This window comes from Lonchura striata, chromosome 8 (assembly GCF_046129695.1).
Source record: "Lonchura striata isolate bLonStr1 chromosome 8, bLonStr1.mat, whole genome shotgun sequence".
Taxonomy (NCBI): Eukaryota; Metazoa; Chordata; class Aves; order Passeriformes; family Estrildidae; genus Lonchura; species Lonchura striata.
The window spans coordinates 34949435-34970537 of record NC_134610.1 but is presented as its reverse complement, the minus strand read 5'-3'; the positions used below and the strand labels follow the sequence as shown (position 1 = coordinate 34970537).

At 42.0% G+C, this 21103-nt stretch overlaps 1 protein-coding gene across 5 annotated transcripts in view; it reads left to right on the top strand.

The window, feature by feature from the left end:
- The window catches only part of IKZF2 (IKAROS family zinc finger 2), a 109265-nt gene extending 90195 nt beyond the window's left edge, over nucleotides 1-19070 (top strand). For 4 of the 5 annotated variants that reach the window (XM_077785192.1, XM_077785193.1, XM_021537215.3 and 1 more), the window contains 3 exons: nucleotides 4725-4862; nucleotides 12381-12524; nucleotides 17433-19069. In XM_077785192.1, the coding sequence (XP_077641318.1) occupies nucleotides 4725-4862; nucleotides 12381-12524; nucleotides 17433-18157 (1007 nt within the window). In that variant the 3' untranslated portion in view covers nucleotides 18158-19069. Of the gene's footprint in view, nucleotides 1-4724; nucleotides 4863-12380; nucleotides 12525-17432 lie in introns of all 5 variants that reach the window. The other variant, XM_021537213.3, reaches the window with a different exon arrangement.
- Nucleotides 19071-21103: the final 2033 nt, after the last annotated feature.

Genomic DNA, 21103 nt, shown 5'->3' with positions numbered 1-21103 from the left:
GTTTAAGAAAAGATTGGACGTGGCACTCAGTGCCATGGTTTAGTTGATAAGGTGTTGTTAGGTCAAGAGGTTGGACTTGATGATCTCAAAGGTCTTTTCCAGCCTAGCTCATTCTGTGATTCTGTGATTCCATGAAGTATCAGCTCAAAAGAACATTTTAACACAGCTCCAGAAAGCTTCAGTCAGAGAATACTTGTGTTTGCTTCAGCTCTGGGGTGCTGGGAGCTGAGCAGAAGTTCAGATTTTACAGAAGTAAGTCCCACTCAGTGCACTGCTGTCAGAGGGTCTCTTGGTCTGAGCCAAAAGTAGCTGTGTTAGATGGTCATGGAGTGCAAAAATCCTGGCTGGCTCCACTTCCATGGTCTGGCTGGGGCAACAGAGCAAAAGTAATGGAAATCTGGGGCAAGCCTCTGCTCCTGGGACCGGGCCAGCCCACGTCACACGGGCAGCGGTGCCCAGCCCTGCCCGAACAGCACGTGTGAGTCCTCGAGCTGTGGCCATGGACCTCAGCAAATGGACAGGGAGGAATTCTGCTCTTCTTTGCTGCAGAGGACAGTGTGCTGCCCAAAACAGGGAGTGTAGTGTCAGTGCTCCTAAAGGGAGTCAGGATTTTAGCTCACTTAAGTGTACTGCAGCTCTGAACCCATTCCATAAGCCTTTCTTGCTCTTTATGCTTATGGCAAGGTGGTACCTGGGATGCCTTGTTGTTTTCCTTTGACTTACTTTATATTCTGCTATTCACTCCCATCTCTTTTGAGAGCAAAATGCTGTGTGAATGCCTTGCGGGCTCTTTCTCTTTCACTGACCTTTTTATGACTGTAAAGAAGTTTCCTTAGGCCCAAGTCTGCCTTCTGTCTTGAATATTGACCTTAGAGTTAAACCATCTCATTGTCGCTGCATGCAGACTTCCCAGCTATCAAAGTTCACCCACAGGACTCAAAGTATTCCTAACTCAAAAACACCTAGCTTTTATGTCCTCCTCCTCTTTCCCCTCCTCCCTCCACATGAGCATTTTAATTTCACAAGCAAAATCCATTTTGCTGTGAATTTTGATGAGTGGTTCACCTGTTTCCAGGGTAAAAATTGTACTTCAAATTTAAATGTCTTTTTCACTGTGACTGTCATAATATTTTCCATTTGAGGCTGAGATTCCACCGTGGGTTTTCTGTGCCATGTTGTCATCTGTCCAAATCTGCGCTTAAATGTGTGGAAATTCTGACATTTCAGTAAGAAATATAAAGTGGGTTTTTTATGTTCTTCAAGTTAGCTGTTTCATAGGTGTGGCCGCTGGGTTTTGCCCAGCACTCTGGTCTTTCCCACTTCAACAACAGATCAAAGATTTGTCAGGTTTTTTGGGCTTGTTTGCATTGACTGTGCCGTGTCATTTTTGTGAGAATAAGTGACGGTGATTTTTTATCTGATTGTTGATCCTGAAAAGCTGATAACAGACTAATTACCCCAAACCAGGCATTTCCAGCCTGACTTCACTTGGCAGGAGATGGTTGCATGTGACGCCGAGTGTGGTGTCCCTGTACGTGAGGATGTTGGAGAAGGCAGTTTCTAATCCAGCAAACTTGGAGCCGTTTCCCAATGAAAATCACCCTGTGGTACAAAGCCCCATCTTTAGTGGGGGTTTTGAGAGGGGTTTAGTAGGTATAGTGCTGTTGGACTCCTTCCCCTCGAGTCAATGCCCTTTAGTCAGATCCTGCTTATGCCCAGTAGTTTGAGCTACGTGTTTTGGGGCAAATTTTGAATATTGCTGTTTACCTACACTCAAATATTTGACAAAGGCTGAAATACTTTTCTTCAGTCATGTGGTTTCTTGTCAGGTTGTTTTGTGGAACAAAGTATGCTGTTGAGATTATCACTGAAATTGAATTCTCTAAAAGGCTTTTTGCAGCTTTCTATCAGGTAATATGAAATACATAGAAATATACACCCACTGGCAACATTCACTTCCTTTTTTTTTTGTTGTTGTCATTAACTTCTTTGAGAATACAAGGGGATATTTGCAGCTGTTTCAGTGGCTTGACATTTGTCACAATGATACAATTTCTAAAATGTTGACTGTAATTGCTGCCTCAGCTCACTGAACCTCTTACCAAACGGGCTGTGAGAATTGCTGGTGACACAAACTCCTGCTGTCAGAACTGATTCTGTTGTGGTCTGACCTGATCAATTGCTCTTTAACGCAAGTCCCAGTCACTCTGTAATTTTATAGTGTAAATCCCTGTGTGATTTTATAATGTAATATTTTACACCTTCGGGGCTATGATGTGATTGCATCTCTAGAGCCAAGGGGAGCACAGTTGAGAAATTAACCCAAGGGAGTTGTGCTTGATGCTACTCAACTGGTGCTCACAAATGTCATTCTTCACAGCTGTGTATTAAGCAACATGACCAACACTTGCCACATGTTGTTTATTCTCTTATTTTCCCCCCACAGAAGGGAATGTGTGTACTGGGCCAATTTCTTTCCTTGAGGAATTATGTTCCTCAAATCCCATATTGTAGAAATCATGTCTTTATCATTAAATTTTATCCTGTCTATTAACCTTCAAATTTTATGGAATTTTGGTAGCTGACCATCACAGATATCGTTGGAAAAGCTCTGCCATTTTGTATGTGAATAGTTACTGAAATGGTTGCAATGCAGGGAGCACCCATTTGAAGAGGTCTAGTAAAACCTCTTTTTTGACTGTTAATTATTAATTTTTTATGATACGAGCTTGTAGCAGAATATTTCTCTCTTAAATGATAATAATGTAATTTATTGTAGCTGCCTAAAATAGCTATAAGCAATCACCCTTTTTCCTTGTGTCTTACAATTTATCTAAGTTGCTTGATAGCTTAGAATAGCCAAACTGGGTGGGCTAATTCAGCCCTGCTTCAGCTCAGTTAACATAATTCCTTCCATTGCACTGGATTTTTTTATTGTACACCACATTAGCTTCTAATGAAGGTGTCAGACTGACAGACATTGATGCCATCTAGATGCAAAATGAAGCATTGTAATGGTGATTATAGAAGCCTCTCCATCCTGGGGAACCTCTGGTGTGTTTTCCTAAAGGTGCCTCCAGAATGAGCTGGCTGGTTTATGTTTAAGAGCTGGGTCTTGATCCAGATCGTTCACATCAAGGGCAATTATTCTGGGAATGATAATGAGTCTCACACTGGGCCTCCACTGAGAATTCCATTACCAGCATCAGTTATGGCAGCAATGTAAGCAAGCGAGCAAACTAAAAGGAAGGCCACAACCACTCTTTGGTCTAAGGCACACTTTCTTGAGGATAAACGTTACCTCAAAACAAAGAAATTCACAGTTTGGATAATTACTAACAGCAGGGTTTTTTTTTCCCTTGGTGGAAAACTTGGTTGTGCCACTAAAATGTGCATACAAACTTTTTGGGAAAACTCAAAACTTTCTGCAAGCATGTTCTTTTCATCAAATTCCTTTTTTCATGTTTAAGCCCTCTGCCCAGCTCATTTTGGCTGTGCCTGTCCCCCCACAGCTTCCCTGCGTTTCCCCATCCCAACAGTGACAATGCAGTTTGGCTTCAATTAGTACAGCTCAGATTTCATTTAGTAAATGACTGTGAAAAGCTTTCAATATTGGGACAAACCCAATAGAAACATGTAGATTACCCAACAGAGGATGTTCTCAATTGCTTTGGCCAGAAACTAAAAATCTTACTTAAGATTTTCAAACTCTGGAAGAAGTTTGACCTTCCCCTTCCTTCAACCAGCTCTGAAGTTTGCAGCTGATGGTGTTTTACTAGACTTGCAGCACTGACTTAATAGCTCTTTAGTTATTAGAGGATAAATGTTCATGTTCTACAAGTTTAAATTATATTAAAAGCCTTTATTAGCACCACTTGGCAAAATACCTTCTGGCTAGCTTTCTGGCCTTGGGCTAGGCCATTCTTGTGGTTTCTTAATGACATACTATGAAACGGATATAATTTATGAGAATTTGGTGCCAGGTTTTGCGTGTATTAAGAAGCATTTGCCGTTTGTGTTTAATGCTGCTGAGCAAAATGAGAAAGATTAAAAACTCGAGTTACGTCTTGCATTCATCTGGCTTGCTTTTCACTGTACATAGCCTTTTGTATTTTTATGTATATATATTTATACTATATATTTTTTATATTATCTGCTCTCTGAATTACTGGTGGATGTTCAGTTCTGGCACACAGCAGTGCTGTTACCAAAGTTACTTTCAATTTATTTTCCAACCTTCCCTGAGTAATTTTGGCAAAGTAATCTCAATGAAAGAACTCTGAGCCACGTAATAGGTTTCTCCACAGTTGGGAGAAGAATTAGGCCACTGGGGCAGCTCATTTTTGTGACAGCAGCTGTGCCATGGGCCAAAGGCCTCAGAAGTTTCTTTCCCACGAGACTTGGTGCTGGGGTGTGATTCAGCTGGTTGGTATTTTCCCCCTCTCAGCATCTGTTTATTTGCTTTGCCACCAAGGCCGCCTCCTTTTCCTTCTGCTGATAGAGCGTCAGTGTGAAAAACGGATGGGGCAAAGCAGCCAGCGGGTGGGAGGAGGCGTGTGCGGTGGGAAAATGGGCCTGGGAGGAAGACCTGGGGCTCGAGTAACCAGTAACCTTTCTTAGGTGTCTTTCCACCGCAAGAGTTGTTTGTGGCAGAGGTGTAAGCTTTGGTGATTGCAGAAACGGGCTGCCGTGGATCTGACCCGATGCTCTCATTCTTTCCGCAGTGGGGAAGCCTCACAAGTGCAACTACTGTGGCCGGAGCTACAAGCAGCGCAGTTCTCTGGAGGAGCACAAGGAACGCTGCCACAACTATCTGCAGAATGTCAGTCTGGAGGCTGCCGGGCAGGTCATGAGTCACCATGGTGGGTGCAAACTGCCTCCAGAGCTCCCTTGGACTTGGAGCGTCTCACACGGGTTTCTTTCCATCTCCTTTTCCTCCTTCCTCTCGTCTTCGCATCGATTCCATCTTAGAGGTTGTTTACACTCAGAGGGACAGGAGGAGAAAAGATGGGCTGAAGTCCTCACTCTGTCCAGTTTAACAGCCCTATTTGTGCATAACTCATTATTTCACTTTTTAGTATGTGTACATATGCAGACATGAAAATAAAGCCAAGTCACCTATACGGAATTACCCAAAAGGTCATGTCATAGAATCTTAGAATGGTTTGGGTTGGAAGGGTCCTTAAAGACTCTCCAGTTCCACCCCCTGCCTTCAGCAGGGACACCTTCCACTATCCCAGGTTGCTCCAAGCCCCATCCAATCTGGCCTTGGACACTCCCAGGAATGGGGCAGCCACAGCTTCTCTGGGAGACCTGTGCCAGGGCATCACCACCCTCACAGGGAACAATTCCTTCCCAACATCCCATCTGTCCCTGCCCTCTGGCAGTGGGAAGCCATTGTCCTTTGTCCTGTCCCTCCATCCCTTCTCCCAAGTTCCTCTCCAGCCCTTCTGGAGCTCCTTTAGGCACTGGAAGGGCTCTAAAGGTCTCCCTGGAGCCTTCTTTTCTCCAGGTGAGCACCCCCAGCTCTCCCAGTCTGGCTCCAGAGCAAAGGAGCTCTAGCCCTTGGAGTATCTCCAAGGCTTCCTCTGGACTCACTCCAAAAGCTCCATGCCTTTTTCATGTTGGGATCGAAGCCATGTATAAAATGTGTGATTCTCTTCCCCTTCCTTTCTGATAGTGAGTAATAGTTAGAAAAAATAAGGATAGCAGAGGTATTCAGAAGTCATTATTTCTACACTCTGTAATACTATCTTATTCCTCCGAAAAAGGGAGGGATGGATGTAAAAATCTCTAGAGCAGTATGGAATTCAGTAGTGTTGTAGAAAGTAATTATAACAAAAAAAAAAAAATAAAAATGTTTGTATGCATTTACATTTGCTAGTATTAATATGTTAACTAACACTGCATGTGTTAATATACATAAGGGCTGAAGATTGCCAAAGAGATTGTTGAAAGCAAGAAATGTCAAACTCTGTGAATTTGTTTTCAGAAATTTCTGGAGTTATTAGTATGGATAATGAGCATAATGTCTCAGACTGCAGGGTTGAAGGCTTATCTGTAGCACTAAATGCTAAATGGTAGCTCTCCAAAAACAGTTATAATTTTATTCAAAGTTAGAGTCTCACAAGCTCTTCTAAAATGGAACTTCTTTTAACTTTTCAAAGTTGTCTTTAGATGTTTGATAGTTGAAGACTTCAAATTTTTTTACTATTCAGAAAATATAAAACTGGAATGTTTTCCATTTTGATTTAAAATTACCATATACCTACCAATACCAAAGAAAGTTTGTGGGTAAATGAAAAGGCAAAAGAACACTTCCAATTTTTTTTTTCCATTTTGCTTATCATGACTGAGTGGAGACATTCATCTGGGAATAATTTCTGTAAAACCATTTTTAAAACCCTGAAAATGCAAGCTGAAATAAAATCTATTCAGCATTGCTACTATAGGCTATATTTTGGTGACAGAAATCTCCAGAAAATTTTAAATAGTACTTTCCCATGACCAATTTAAGCCTATAAAGGCACATTAGACAGTTTTAGTACACATTGCCAAAATATTCATACAGCTCTATTAAGTAATTGCTCTCTTGTAGACACCCTGGAGACTAAAGTCAACATTTAAAATGTCATGGATGTTTCAAAGATATTGACACAAGTGATAATGTGCCTGAGGTGACTTTTTTCAGTGAAAAGGCAGATTTGAGGGCTTTGCTCTTTGGGAGGTACCTGTTGTGGGCTTGGTCAAGGAGTGGGAGGCTTAGGTAGAAATTGAATCTCTGAATTGATTCCCAACAAGATACCCACTCCTTGTGCCTCTCTTGTTAAGCAGGGAGGGATGCTTCAGTCAGCCTTTCCTTAGGGAATAAGAGGAGCCTGCCCATAGCTCTGACAGCCAGGATGTTTGAGATCCTGTTGTGGAGGAGCTTCCCAAATGCCGCTCAATGTCTGGCTTTATTAGACAGTTATTTATTAAAATAATAAATTAAATTAATTGAAATTTCTGAGGAAATCTAAAGCTTTTTCTAAGCTGCCTAATGCCATGATAGGGTAAGTCCTTAACCTTGTCTGCCCAAAGAAGCAGCAGTGATTGACCTTGCATTGATTTTTCTACCACCTGAAGTTAAACCAGTGCAAATCCCATGTGGACAGTTCTTTTATTTACAGCCTGACTGACTTTGCTTGGGCTTAAAATAGAAGTGTTCACACAACCACTTCACTTTTCTCAACAAAATTAGCTTAAAGCAGCACTTTGAATTCAACTAGTGCCTCTTTCTCCTCCGGGCAAATATGTCTGTGCCTCCCCTGGTGAATGTTTAAGGGGATGTTTGATTCACTGTCTTCATTTAGTTCTTTAGTGAGGGAAGTGAGGACAGGCAGTGACAGGGAGCTCCAGATTCAGCTGGGACCAGACATAAATCTCAGCTCCCATCCCAGCACCACTCACACCAGTGAAGCTCAGCCTGAGGGTCAGGAGCACCAACCTCTGGAGGTCTGCAGCAAAGTCCTTTTTCCTGGCACTGAAAACACACCAGGGAAGAGTACAAAAATGGTTACTCAGCATAATGCTAGGCCTTTTACTAACCCTGAAAAAACTGTGTTCATTTCCTTGTCTCCCATGTCACACATGGAAATTATATTCCTGAGGATGACTAAGAGTATGTTTTGGAGACTTTTATTTTGCATCCCACTGGGGTGAGCTTTCCTAACTCTCTTTCCAAATACTTGGTGTTTTGTTTTTGCTGGGCATTTTGAAGCACTGGACTTCGTTTTGGTGTCTATCCTGCTCACAACTTCACCACTGCACACAGAACAGACTAGGGGATTTTCTGATCCCTACCAGCATCCTGCTCCTCTTGCTTTTAACAACACCAGCATTGGCCAACACTAAGCATTGATCCAAATTATTGCTGCAGAGACTAATTGTTCCAGAAAACTGGAAGCAGCCCCTAGAGGGTTTGGATTTTTTTCAAGCATTGTGCTCAAGCCCATCAGTTTACAGTCATGCTACAGACATCTACTTTGGTGCTTTCAATTATCTCTGTCTTGCAGATGGCTGGATCACCTGACTGAAGCCACAGGGGGAAACAAGAGAGGAGGAAGGAGGGCTTGTTTTTGGGGATGGGTAGGAATATACAAATCTCTGGGTCTTGCTCCATCCTCTTGCAGGGTGCCAGTTGCTTGTTGAGCTACCCCTCCTTGTGTTCCTGTTCCCTGCTCAGCAGGACAGATGCTGCAAGACAGATCCCATGATTTTGTTGTTGAAATTTTTCAGCTAAGCAGTGCTGGCTCTGGAAGGAGAAATTAGTCTCCAGTCTCCTAGCTCACAGTGTGCTGGGGGTGCAAAATGGACAGAACGTGCCCTTTGCAGGAAAGAACAGAGAGAAATGTTGAAGGCTAGTTGTGATTTGCACCTAGTTATGTCTTCTCCTTCACTGCCACAAAGCCAAAAGTCCAGAGAGATTCTTCCAGGAATGGAGAAGGGTACTCTTTTCAGGAGAAGGAGAAAGAAGCCTAGCCCTAGGCTGTGTGAGGCTCAAAGGCCAGCTCCACATAAAACACACAATGGCCTTGTGTCTTTCCCTCTTACATAGTCGCTTAAAACATCGTTAAAATGCTGGTCCCACAGGACACTTCCCACCAGGGTCCATGGGAATATTTCCTGTCATTTCTCTGCACACACACACTTCTTTTAAATAGCAATATTGTGAGCCTTAGAAAGGAAATTGAGGTTGATGGAGTAATACTAATTTATACCAGCTGAGACTAAGCCTAGTGTCTGGTGTCTGCACACAAAATATTTATCAGCAAAACACACACTGGGTAGGTTTTTGCTTCTCTTTTTTCCCCTATTCTTTTCTCACTGGTACAGCATAAATTCTTTTAATAGTTCAATGTTGTTTCTTACAAATTAAGAAGTAAAAAGTTAAAGATATTCACTCTAATTGAAAAAACAATGTCTTCAGGAAAAGAAAGACTGTTCTGAAGATTATCCAAGTTTATGAATTGAGAGTTTAGCTCAGAAACAATACTTTGTATTAACTAAAATTTAAGTATTGACAGTGTCAGAGGCAGTGAACTCTTCCATGGGCAATCCAGTAGCACACCCTGACAGGTGATGAAGAACATCCCTGAACAGAAACATACTCAAGCGTGGGCTTTTCCTGGGCTGGAAGTTTGATTTTTTAGAATAAAAAAGTCTTCCTGAGCTGAGACTGTAAATGCTCAGCATAAAATGAGTTGCTGTATGTGAGCTAGTTATATCTTGTCAGCTGTTCAAGGTAATGAAGTAGGATGTACTACAACAAAAAAGGAATTGCATTTATTGCTGAGTAAATGTGTACACGAGCTTGTACTACAGAGCAACTGATTGTTGAGAACTGGTAGTTTTGTGTGATCAGTTTGGTTTCCCTCTTTCTTATTTTGTTTTTCCTTAAAAAAAAAAAAAAAAATACAGGCTGGGCTATGTGTCCTTTTTTTGTGTGTTTTTTAAATTGTAATGAAAACAAATGTACCTGGAATTGTCAATGTGATATTTAACTTTTTGGGTTTCTGAAATGTGACATCTCATCTGTTTGGTCCAGTTTTGTGTACTGTTTAAATTATTTCAGAAAGTAGACAATTCTGTATAACAAAACACACTCTGGTAACATATTTCCATCATAACACAAATATTGGTGTGATTCAGTGATTCTGTTGCAAAAGACAAATGCCCTGGATTATAGACTTGGGTTCTGGGGTGTGGAAAAGTACCTTCAGCATGAAGGATGGAAAAGAAAATGCTTTTATTGTTGATGATTTTAGTTTTAAAATGAGTCCAAGCAGGATTTTTGTCTGACTTAGAGAAGAGCAGATGTCTTTTTTAGCACTATTCATTTTTCATGGAAGAAAGGTTTCAAATTATGTGTAGGAAATTTTACACACATATGCCCAGCAGCAGAATTATTTAATTATTACCTAATTGTTATGAGACCATACAAATGTCACTACATTTGGGGCTTATTCACATGGCTTTAAAAGTAATGAGGAGCTTTGAACTGTTTCAGGATGCTTTGCACAGGTGTTCCTAGGAGGGATTGAGCACCTTCTTAGTACCACACCACCAGCCTTGTGTGTCCTGTGCACCAAGGGCTGGAAATCCTTGAAATTGCACCCAGGTGGACATAGCCCATGGCAGTCACATCCCAGGATTCACACCCTGTGTGCATGCATCCACTGAGCCTTGGGAAGCCAAAAAAGACAGTCAGATGCCAGTTCCCAGTGAAAATCAGCAGACAGCATTTTTTATTTGTGCCCAAATCTCCTTGGTAAATACTTGAGTAGTGCAGATAGCTCCTGACCAAGTACAGTATTTAATTAACCTTAAAACTTTACCCTTAGCTATTGAAGTATTCCAAGCCTCCCAGTCTGCACTGGGCATTAATTAGGTCACTTGAACACTGCATCCCATTTTGTTGCAACATTAGATTCATTTCATATTTACGCTTTTTTCCCCTCCCTTTCAGTGATGCCAGCAGGACTGCCTTTTAAATGAGAAACCATTGTGTTTCTCAGGGGGAGCATCCTGTACAAATAAAAAAGCAGCAGAGTAAATCATTTTACAGCATATGGTAGATTCTAAGCTTCAAAGTACTCAAGCTTTCCATAGCAGCAGAGGCTCAAATGGAATCAAATGAATAAATTGCCATGTTTTCTTATTATGATGATGTCTGAATTGGGAAGTTCACCTGAACAGATACTTTGTTTTGTAATTGCCTGGTATTTGCTCTTCCCTACTAGAAAGAAGGCAGAGACGAGGCTTTTATCCCCCCCATTTTTGGTGTATTATGTGCTAGCAAACAGCTGTGTTTAGGAACAGGGGGGTGATTATTCCATGCCAGGATCCTGGAGGTAGTGCAGTTCCACGGGAGGAAGGTGGGCTGGTGGTGTTCATTTATGGCACTGTCTGGGAGAAGGTGTCTGTGACACAAAAGGCTGCCATGGTGAGAGACCGGAGGAGGGCTGGCAGAACACGAAGGTGCCAGGCATTCTCTGCCACCCCTGCAATATCCAGCACTTTGCTGGGAGCCTGATCTAAGACTCAGAATGCAATGGGTTCCTCACAGTTTACAACCTGTAGGAACTCTGTGCCCCAGCACCCCAGTTTCTGTTTTTCTGTCATCCATTTCATCCATTCTTTATACCCCAGCCATCCCATTAGCACATGGCCTAGTGGCTGATCCCTCTCAGGTTTTTCTTGCTACCTTCTGAGGATGAATGCAGGGACAATTAGGCCTGGTATTAAACTCATAACAGCAGAGCAGAGCTACACACTTGATAGATGTTACAAATGACTGGGACTCTCCAGGCCTGATCCACAGTCTGGTACCGCTGATTAGAAGAGGATGCTCAACAAAACCAAAGTACGTTGTAGGTGTTTAAGAATGGCTATATCAGCAAGTGGCATAAAACCCTGTGCAAGTGGCTCACTACCCTGGTTAGAAGTCTGTGGAATTCCTACATTTTAGTTTTATCACCTTATTCCCTAAACCAACAAATGAGAGGAGTGAAATGAGTAAGGACAGAAGTTACTGATGTTTTGGTTTTGTCTCAAATATAGTATATGAGCATTCCCCCTCCCTGATGTAGTTAGCACAGGAATGCTCCCTGCTGATCCCTGCTCCCTGATGTGAAGTCAGATGCAGAAAACCTCTGTTTGCAGACTGTTGGATCTGAGGGGATAAAATATTAATCAAAAAATGGGTAGTTTCTGGGTCTGATTCTGAAGGGAATTTCCATGTGATGTTAATCTTGTGATTCCAGTACAGTGTGTGTTGATTTTACAATCTTATTACAGTAAGAAGAGAGGAAATATGCTTCAGCAAACTGATCCTTCAAGAACCTTTGTCTTAGGGAACACACAGCCAGGCCCAGCAAACTGCTCATCAATGCCATGTGTGATTTTTAATCATTGAGATTAGTGCTAAAAGATAATACTAAGAGTAATTATGTTGTGTGTGTGAAGGGAATACACAAAGAATGATTACTAAAGATCTACATTGGTGACAGGTGACCATTTTGAAGAGTAATTAATACAAAATGTCACCTACAGAGTGAGTTTTCTAAAGTTTTCCTCTCCTCACTGTTGATCTTGAGTGTCCAGAATAAAACAACTCCTTTTATAAATGCTAAAATTTGGGTTTCTGCTAAATAAGATGTCCCAGGGAAGGATGTTTTGTGGATGTGGCTCTGCTTACAGGTGACTGCTGTCTTGATGCCCAAAGTGTTCTCATACCTTGCTTTATGTTGTGTTGCACAATCAGCAGGGCTCAAATTATTTGTGTTGTCTGTGAAGTGTAGACCACACCTGTCTGATGCCATTTTTTTGGTTTTCTGTAGTACCTCCTCTGGAAGATTGTAAGGAACAAGAGCCTGTGATGGACAACAATATTTCTGTGGTGCCTTTTGAGAGACCTGCTGTTATAGAGAAGCTGACGAGCAACATGGGAAAGCGTAAAAGCTCCACCCCACAGAAGTTTGTGGGTAAGCTGGAAATGAGCCTTTTATTCTTTTTTGTGCATGGGTGTAGGTTATGTGCTATTTGTAATAGCCAGAAGAACAAGGGGAAAAGTAGCACTCTCACAACTTGGTTCTGATACAGCAATGGAGGTGGTTGAATCACGGCAAGAAATCATGATAATTATTGAATTCATTTTACCAGTCCAGAGAATTCAAAAGTGAAATCCGCTATAATGAAAATGCCTCAGAAAACCTTTAGCTTTTTACTTAATGCTGTTTTGTTTGTGGTTTTTTTTAAACTTCTCTCTAGCCCTTTTGAGATTTAGACTTGTCATCTTTCCTCTCCTTGCTCCAGAAAAACAAAAACAAACTAAGACTGTCATATAATTATCTGTCTCCATATGTGTTAAAAAAATAAACAACAAGTATCTCAAGACTTCTAATTTGTATTAAATTCCTGGCACTTGGCAACAACTGGTCTGATAACACTGGAATGAGGAAGTAAATCACATCCCTTGTGTTGGAAGAAGAAGTTCTTGCTCCGAGTACAGCACTCTGTACACACAGTAAACTTATTAATCCATGAATATGAAACAGCATTGGGTGGCTTTTAGTTACTAGATTTAGAATCCTAAGTCAATAATTCATATTTTGCTTTGTGTCTTGACATATTAAAATCACTCAGCTTGTAACAGGTGACAGTATGGGGTATTTTACTTGGTTTGAGCTGTAACTTAAAGCTTCTTTTTACTGCTACTGAAACAATGCAAAACTTCTTAGGAGGGAAGCTGAAACAGATTTTTTTGGGGTAAGTGTCAGACTCTGAAGTCACGTAATAGGTATTTTCCTTTCCATGCTGGGTCCCTGAAGGGCAGTCACACAGAACTTAAAGGTGTCTCATTCTGCCTACACTAAGGACCCTTACAGAGAGCATCACAGGACTGTAAGTAATTAGCACAGCCATTTAGAAAAAATGTTGCCCCTCAGCTAAATGGAGATTCAGATGGATTTGTTAAATCACCCCTGAAGGTGGCTGTAAGTAAGCTGCATGCCTTGGAATAGCAGGGGACCAGCAGTGTGCAGCAGCTCACCTGGGGGGACTGACACACTGACCTGGCTGCTCTCAGTCAGCTGACCATTCCCAAATATCAGTGCTGAGCCAAGGATAGGCCAGCAATGATCCATCCCACATGGGGAACTCTGGGACATCAGTATTTCCTCTGTTGACCATATATTATTCTTGTGTTCAGAGATAAATTTACTGATTGGAAGTCTTTGCCCAAGAGATGCTATGCTACATTATTATTCTCTTCAGCAGGTTATACTACTTTTTTTTTAGATAAATCGGGGTTTTTCTATAGGTGTAACATATCACTGTCCATATGTAGGAAAAAACGTACCCCCTTTCACTTTTACCATATCTTAATTTTCTGATCTTTAGTGGCATTCCAGTGTTTAGATTGAATAACAGCAGTCTTCACTTGGCTGCCTTTCTTTTTTTTTTCTCCCCTCCACCATGACCTCACTTTTCTTCCCCTTTTCTCCCCAATTAAATATTGTTCAGCTCTATCAGGAAGAATGTGTAATGGTTTTGTTGCTTGCAGGAAATTTTCCTGTGCATACTGCAAGTATGGCACCTGTCCAAAACAACTTAATGGTGTTTATGAGAAGGTCATGTAAGCATAAGCTAAAATCTTTGCATGCTACATCTATCAGTGCCTTACTGCTCTTTCTGATCAGCAATCTCCAAGGGACTGTGGTTATGGACCACAGTCTCTCCTATGGCTGACTTTTCAGGAGGAAAGGAAGCAGCATACAGCAAATAGAATAAATTCATTTCTGAGTGAGAAACTTGTTTATATATCTGCACTTGAGGTACTAGTCTTACCAAACCAGTTGAAACAGTGGAGGCAGAGAGTACAATTTGTGATGTGCAGCAGTGCGAGTACTTCATTTTGCTTCTTGTTCAATGAGAGAGAGGCAGACACCAGTTAAATTAAAAGCAGTCATCTTCAGGCAGGTCATGTGGAGCAGATTCACATATTTTCAGTTGGAATTTGGAGCTTCCTCTCAGAATGTCACCGAGGTTAAGAAGTGGCAGGATGCAAAAGGAGACATTTATGTGGCTTACGATAAGACCATGGTTGTTAGAGTAAGAATTAAAAATACACAGCGTCTCAGAACAGATGAAGATCAGCCGGCTGCCAAATTACACTCAGCTTCTGGTTAATGGGGGTCAGGGAGAAACTTCCCCAGGGGGAAATGCTGGAACAGCTTCCTCCAAGGTTTCTTGGAGCTCTCTCCCAAGCGTCCCGCATTGCAGCTGCTTTAGATACTCGATGAGATGAACTACAGGTATCACAGGACAGCTGTGTCTGTGCGCTTTGATCTAGCTTCAAATACCTGTTTTGGGGTTTATTTGAATGTCATATGGCCAGAGGGGAGGAAGTTTTTTCTTCTACTTCACTAATGTAGGGCAAGGATAAATAGACTTTGAGCATAGTTTAAATGAAAATTGAGGATGATTGGTCTAATTAGCTGATTTTAAGTATAGAATTGGCTGAAAAGGAATTTAATTTGGAAACCACATTGTACTGGTCTATTGGACTGTTTATTGGTTACTTCTGAGCTCTGCGTTTTACGCCCTCTCCTTCCCATGTTATAATTTATTTTGCTTTTTTATGTCACACTCCATTTCTCTGACTCTGACATCTTTGGAACTGGTTCATAATTAAAGGAATAAATAATTCAGGTCACTGGCAATTTACAGCTTTCTTTGCTGTCTGTGCTGGAGTAACTAAACATGGATGATGAAAGGAATCAAAATAAGGTTTGCATCATTTATCCAAGTAGCCCATAGAGGATGGGTAATATTTCTTCATCTGTAAAGCCTACAAAGGACTGACAGTGTGTTTGGCAGCTGGATCAGGCCCTCACCAGATCCACTTCTTTATCCAAACACAAGAATGACACAGGAGGCCAGAGCAGGTGACAGGTACCAGTGGGCACAAGACACACTTGCCTCCTAGAGCTGTTCTCCAGTCCTCCTTTGGCCCTACTTGGGAAGGAGCTGCTCTGTTTCACAGGAGGCTGGAGCCACGTCCAGTTGCAGAGCTGTCCATCCTGTCTGTGGCAGCACAGCCATCACAGGCAGCCAGACCACAGCACAACACTGAAAGGAGGATGTTTGATGGCAAGAATCATCCAGCAGTCGTGTCAGATTACCAGGACCATCGTTGAGTACACATCAGAGGTACACAAGCATGGTATGGTGTCCAGCCATGTGAACAGTATTGCTCAACAGAGGAGGAATATTCACGTGCTTCACTTTAGACTTACGTGTAATTACCTTAATAATCAGGGCTAAGTTACCCAGCAGAAGTGATGCATCATCATCTCTAAGGACATCATGGTTGCTCTCTATGCATCGCTTTAGAATAAGTCACGCTAAGTGGAATGAATTATTATAGTCAAAAATAAAATGCTGAGTGATAGCTGTGTTGAAATGTACTAATGCAATTTGGAAGAGATTTGGGATTACAGTTCTGTTTCTTATAGTGGTTTATACACATTGTGTTCCAAGCAATTTTGGCAAAAGGTGATAGAAAAAGCTTCTTGAGTAATTTAATTCTTGAGTAGCCAAACTACTTGTAAGTAGTGACTTCTTGAATATATTAACTACTGGAAAAAAAGTCTGGGTTTATGTACCAAGGAAGTGAAGTAACAAAGACAATGAAAACCAACCAATATTATTTATGAGACTTCATAAAATCAGCTTTAAACATTAGCTGTCAACAACCACATAATTGCATGTGTGAACACATAGGAGCATGTGCATCTTGTATCATACACATATAACCTTTCCTGTTTAAAAAGAAGTTATTCTATGAGCTTTGCCTCGCCTGACTCTCCAAAGCCACCACTGAAAATGCAGTGCTGCTGAGCTGAGCCCTGGTGTAAGCAGTGGTCAATTTGTTCACCTCCAAGGAGAGCTGTGATGTGTAATATAGTGCCTTGTGACTGCCATAATGTACCAGCATGTGGTTCTGGTTTTGCACATCTGTCATGGAATTGATGCTAAAAGGTTACAAGGATGTGAGTTAGGATTCACAGTGATGAACCAGCCAGCTTCAGCATCATTAGGTATAAATTTATGCGGTGTCAATGAAAGGTGCATTACTCTAATTTGTTTTCTTACCTAATTAGACACTGGGAAGGGAGTGGTGTGTATGTCTTTTTTTTTCTTAGTCCAAAAAGGATAGAATTTTTTTTTTTTTTTTTTTTTTTTTTTGAGGGAGGAAAACTGCAAAGATCAGCCTCCACTGCTCCTGTAAATGGCTTCATTCTTGGCCACATGCTCTCATTCAATGTTTGGGGGTTTCTTCTGCTGGTTAAAAGGATTTACATATTGTGGCTCTAAAGGTGCCACCATAACAAGCCCTCCTACCTGTTGTTTGGGTTTCTCACTGTTCAGCCATGTTGTAAGGTAGGTGTGAGGCACCTCAGGCTGTGGGCCACTTGTGAAATGGTCCCTTGAATTTTGGGGAGAGTATGTCTAATGGTATACTCTGTCAGAACTTCAGTGGCCTCAATATTTCAATCCAGTTAACATGTACTTCCTAACTTGAAGTGTGGGCACAGTCAGGCTCAGTTGAAGATTTGGAATTGCTCTGGAAGTTTCTGCAGCCACATGTTTCACCTGTAATAAATTAAAAAAAAAAAAAGAAGAAAGCTCTCGGTGAGGTTACTGTTTTACCCACTACAGGACAGGAACTTTATAGGAGGTCAGTAGTAAATTAGAAGGATGTTAACTTTAGACTCTAGAATAATTTCACCCAAGTCAGGGGGTTTCTGTCCCTCCCCACCCCTTTTGCAGTGAAACATTGCAGTGATTATGTTGATTTTGCTTATGGTTTTGCTTCTATCTCTTAGGTGAAAAGTTCATGAGATTTGGCTATCCAGATATCCCCTTTGATATGAACCTAAGCTATGACAAGGAGGCTGAGCTGATGCAGTCTCACATGATGGACCAAGCCATCACCAATGCAATCACCTACCTTGGAGCTGAGGCACTTCACCCCCTGATGCAGCACACACCGAGCACAATTGCAGAGGTGGCTCCGGTCATCAGCTCAGCTTACGCTCAGGTCTATCATCCCAGCAGGATAGAGAGGCCCATCAGCAGGGAAACGGCCGACAGCCACGAGAACAACATGGATGGCCCCATCTCCCTCATCAGACCAAAGAGTCGAATCCAGGATAGAGAGGGCTCCCCCAGCAATAGCTGCCTGGATTCTACTGACTCAGACAGCAGCCACGACGACCGCCAGTCCTACCCAGGAAACGCTGCCTTAACCCCCAAGATCAAGCCAAACCCGGCTTATGTGAAGGAAGAGGCCAAGCCTTTGGATGTCACAAAAGCTTCTAAGGGCTCTTTAAAGGATATGTACAAGGTGATCAACGGAGAAGGGGAGCAGATCAGGGCTTTCAAGTGCGAGCACTGTCGCGTCCTCTTCCTGGACCATGTCATGTACACCATCCACATGGGCTGCCATGGCTACCGGGACCCGCTGGAGTGCAACATCTGTGGCTACCGGAGCCAGGACCGCTATGAGTTCTCGTCGCACATAGTCCGGGGGGAGCACACATTCCGCTAGGCCTTCTCATCCAAAGGGGACTCGTATGAAGTAGAAGAACTGCACATGAAGAAATACTGCACTTACAATCCCACTTTTCTTCGGACATTGAGACGCCTATTTTGTTGTTGTTGCTGTTGTTGTTGTTGCCGTTGTTTAATTATTATTATTAACCTTATTTTTTGTGGACCCAACCTCATTTGCTCTGCCCAGCTTAAGAATGGAAAGAAGGAAGGGAATGGATAAAAGAGGGTTTTGTTGTGGCAATCAGTTTTTGGGGAGTGACCCGCCTTGCTCTCTGTGGGAATTGGAAGGCAGTCCGTGTCCGTCTCAGTCAGTTGTACACCATGTCCTCTTTTGGGATGTCGCTCAACCATACCAGGTGCTTTCAAGTCCCAACAAGATGCCACTCATTTGGAATTTCAGAGGAATAGGTAGAAACATTTCAGAGGAGAGCCTTTTTCTAATGTGAACATATGGTGTGAGCTTTTGGTGGCTGGAGGAAAGGGGGGGGAACTTTGTGCTGCAGAATGAACAATTATTTTTAAAGCAAAACTCGTAGGGAGTTAGGAGCATGAATCAAAGTCAATATTCCTCTCAAAACTACTTTCAAGGGTGAGCTGTTTTCCTGGGTTCAGTGTGTATTGCCCCTCTAGAATGTAAATAAATGAAAAAAAAAAAGAAATGTATGTCTTAACACTGTACCACATTACAGCAGTTTAGTTTCATAAGTCTGAGGGCCTTCTGTGGTAAGTTTGAGGCTTTGTGTTTTTATTTTTCTTAACTTATGAAGCACCTTTTTTTAGAATTGTTTATATTCTGTTACTCCATGCCTATGTGTTGTCTCACTGGCTTCTTAGAGACTCTTGGGAGCCTTATTTCTTTAGTTGCACCCTAAGTTTTAAGAAAGAACATTTAGAAATAACATTTAAACTTGCTTCTAGGACAGTAAGTGGCCTAGGAGTGGATGAGAGTCTGTAGTTTACTCAAGAGGTTCTGCTGCTCTTCAGAAATACTTTTGGGTTAAAATTATGGATTTAAAAATGACTAAAGTACTAGTAGCAAATTGTTCTTTAAATATAGGTATATATAGATACATAATTATGTAAATACTTTCTCATTCTACTATCACAGTGTTAACCTCTTGGCAGCAGCCTAAACTAAGACTTGCAGCTGGGAAGGCGTTAGGAGCCAGATCCTTGGCCAGCATTAATCCTCTTGGCTCCATTGGATTAAATGGAACTGCCCCAACTACTTCAGCTACATCAAGATCTGAATCTTGACTGTTTTTTCTCTTGTTGACTCCTTACTTGGTAATCTGCTGAACCACTGACTTCCTTTTGTTTGTATGTCATCAATTCTGCTTAATTTAGGGGTGAAAGTATTAGCAGGTTTTGCTGGATAGCCTTGGCTCCTGGGGAGCACAGAAGCCTGGTAAATCAACAGGTCACATACAACCATCCCTACTTCTTCAGAAAGAGATAAGTGGAGATGTAGGTGCTGTGTATTGATTGGACTTAAAGATTTCGTTTTTATTCCTAATTTAATAATTTCCCTGTAGGGAATGCAAATGGAGAAATACACTCTGGAGAGAGTCCTTGACCTACAGACTGGACAAGAAAGCAAGTCCACTGATACGTTTTTTTTCCTTTCTTTCTCTCTCAGTAAATAACAAAGCCAGCAACCACCCAGCAAGTTCCATCAGTAAAAACTGGGCTTAAACCTACAGGACAGATTGCAATTGAAACCCAACTGTTTGTACCAATCACAATTGAAATGTTGTTGTTTGGCAACAAGAGCACAGCTTGAGAATGGAAAGATCTGGATGGGTTTAACCCCCTCCACACACACGGTCTCCATGCGCTTGGGGAGACCTTTTCCAAAGGATAAAGTTACTAAAGTATAAAAGAGAGAGCAAGATCAGGCCATAATGAATTCCCATCTGCTCCCTCCAATCTGTGCACTTGATGCATATGCCAGTTTGCTGTTCGTTTTGAGGGTACTGGATTTTTTTTCTTCTTCTTCTCTTCCTAGACCTGGAGCATTTGAAAGTAGGAGCTGAAAGCTATTGATTGAAATCTTTTTATGGTGACATTCTTGGCAGCTAGAACCTGTGTTTAGAAAGAATACAGTAGATCATGGCCAGATTACCTGATGACTGCTTCCCAGCACTGCAATGCTATTAAGTAGGAGCTGGTAAAGTCTTGCAGTAGCCTATTAATTATAATACAATATGGAGAGAAATGTCATCTTGTGTAATGTGAGCCCTATCAAGGCTGGGAATATGAAGGCTTTGGAGAGACAGATTTAAAGATCTATTCCCAACATTGTTCTTAATGTCCTTGGGTTCTTCCCCCTCCTTCTTTCTTCACCCTAATGTAGAAGAAACTGGGGCAAACGAACCGGTGCCATCCTCTGGACCATTCTCATTGTCTTGTGCCTGGTGCAGTCAAGAGTTTGTGCAGGAGAAAAGCAGGGCGATGCTGGAGGGCATCGCTTTTATTCTGTGTGGCTGATTCTCTGCAGCAAGGGAGGCGGGCGGCCGTGCTTTGTGTCAGGATGTGCCTGGAAATTAAGAAAAGAAAAAGGTGGTGGTGATTTGCTGAGGCAGGAAAGGTCCTTTAAGAACAAGGTGGAAAGGGAAAGGTTCTTGTGCCTTGAGAGTTGCTGGGCTTTCCTGGGCCTCCAGAAAAACACATGCCCAAGCTATAGAGAAAGGTTGCCGGCAAATCCCTTCAGTCTCCGGGGGAAACACTCCGTTCTCCCCTCTGTGGTCAGTGAAAGACCATTGGGCTGTGGTTTCTTGGAATAGCTAGCACTAGGGAAAAAGTGTTTAAAATTTCTGCCTTTGTTTGGGAAAGCACCGGAATACGGGAAAGGTAGAGAATCTCTTGTGTATCCACAGATCAGTTGGCTGCAATTACATCTGCAGTTCGTTAGTGTGCACTTGGGTTCACTGATGACTCA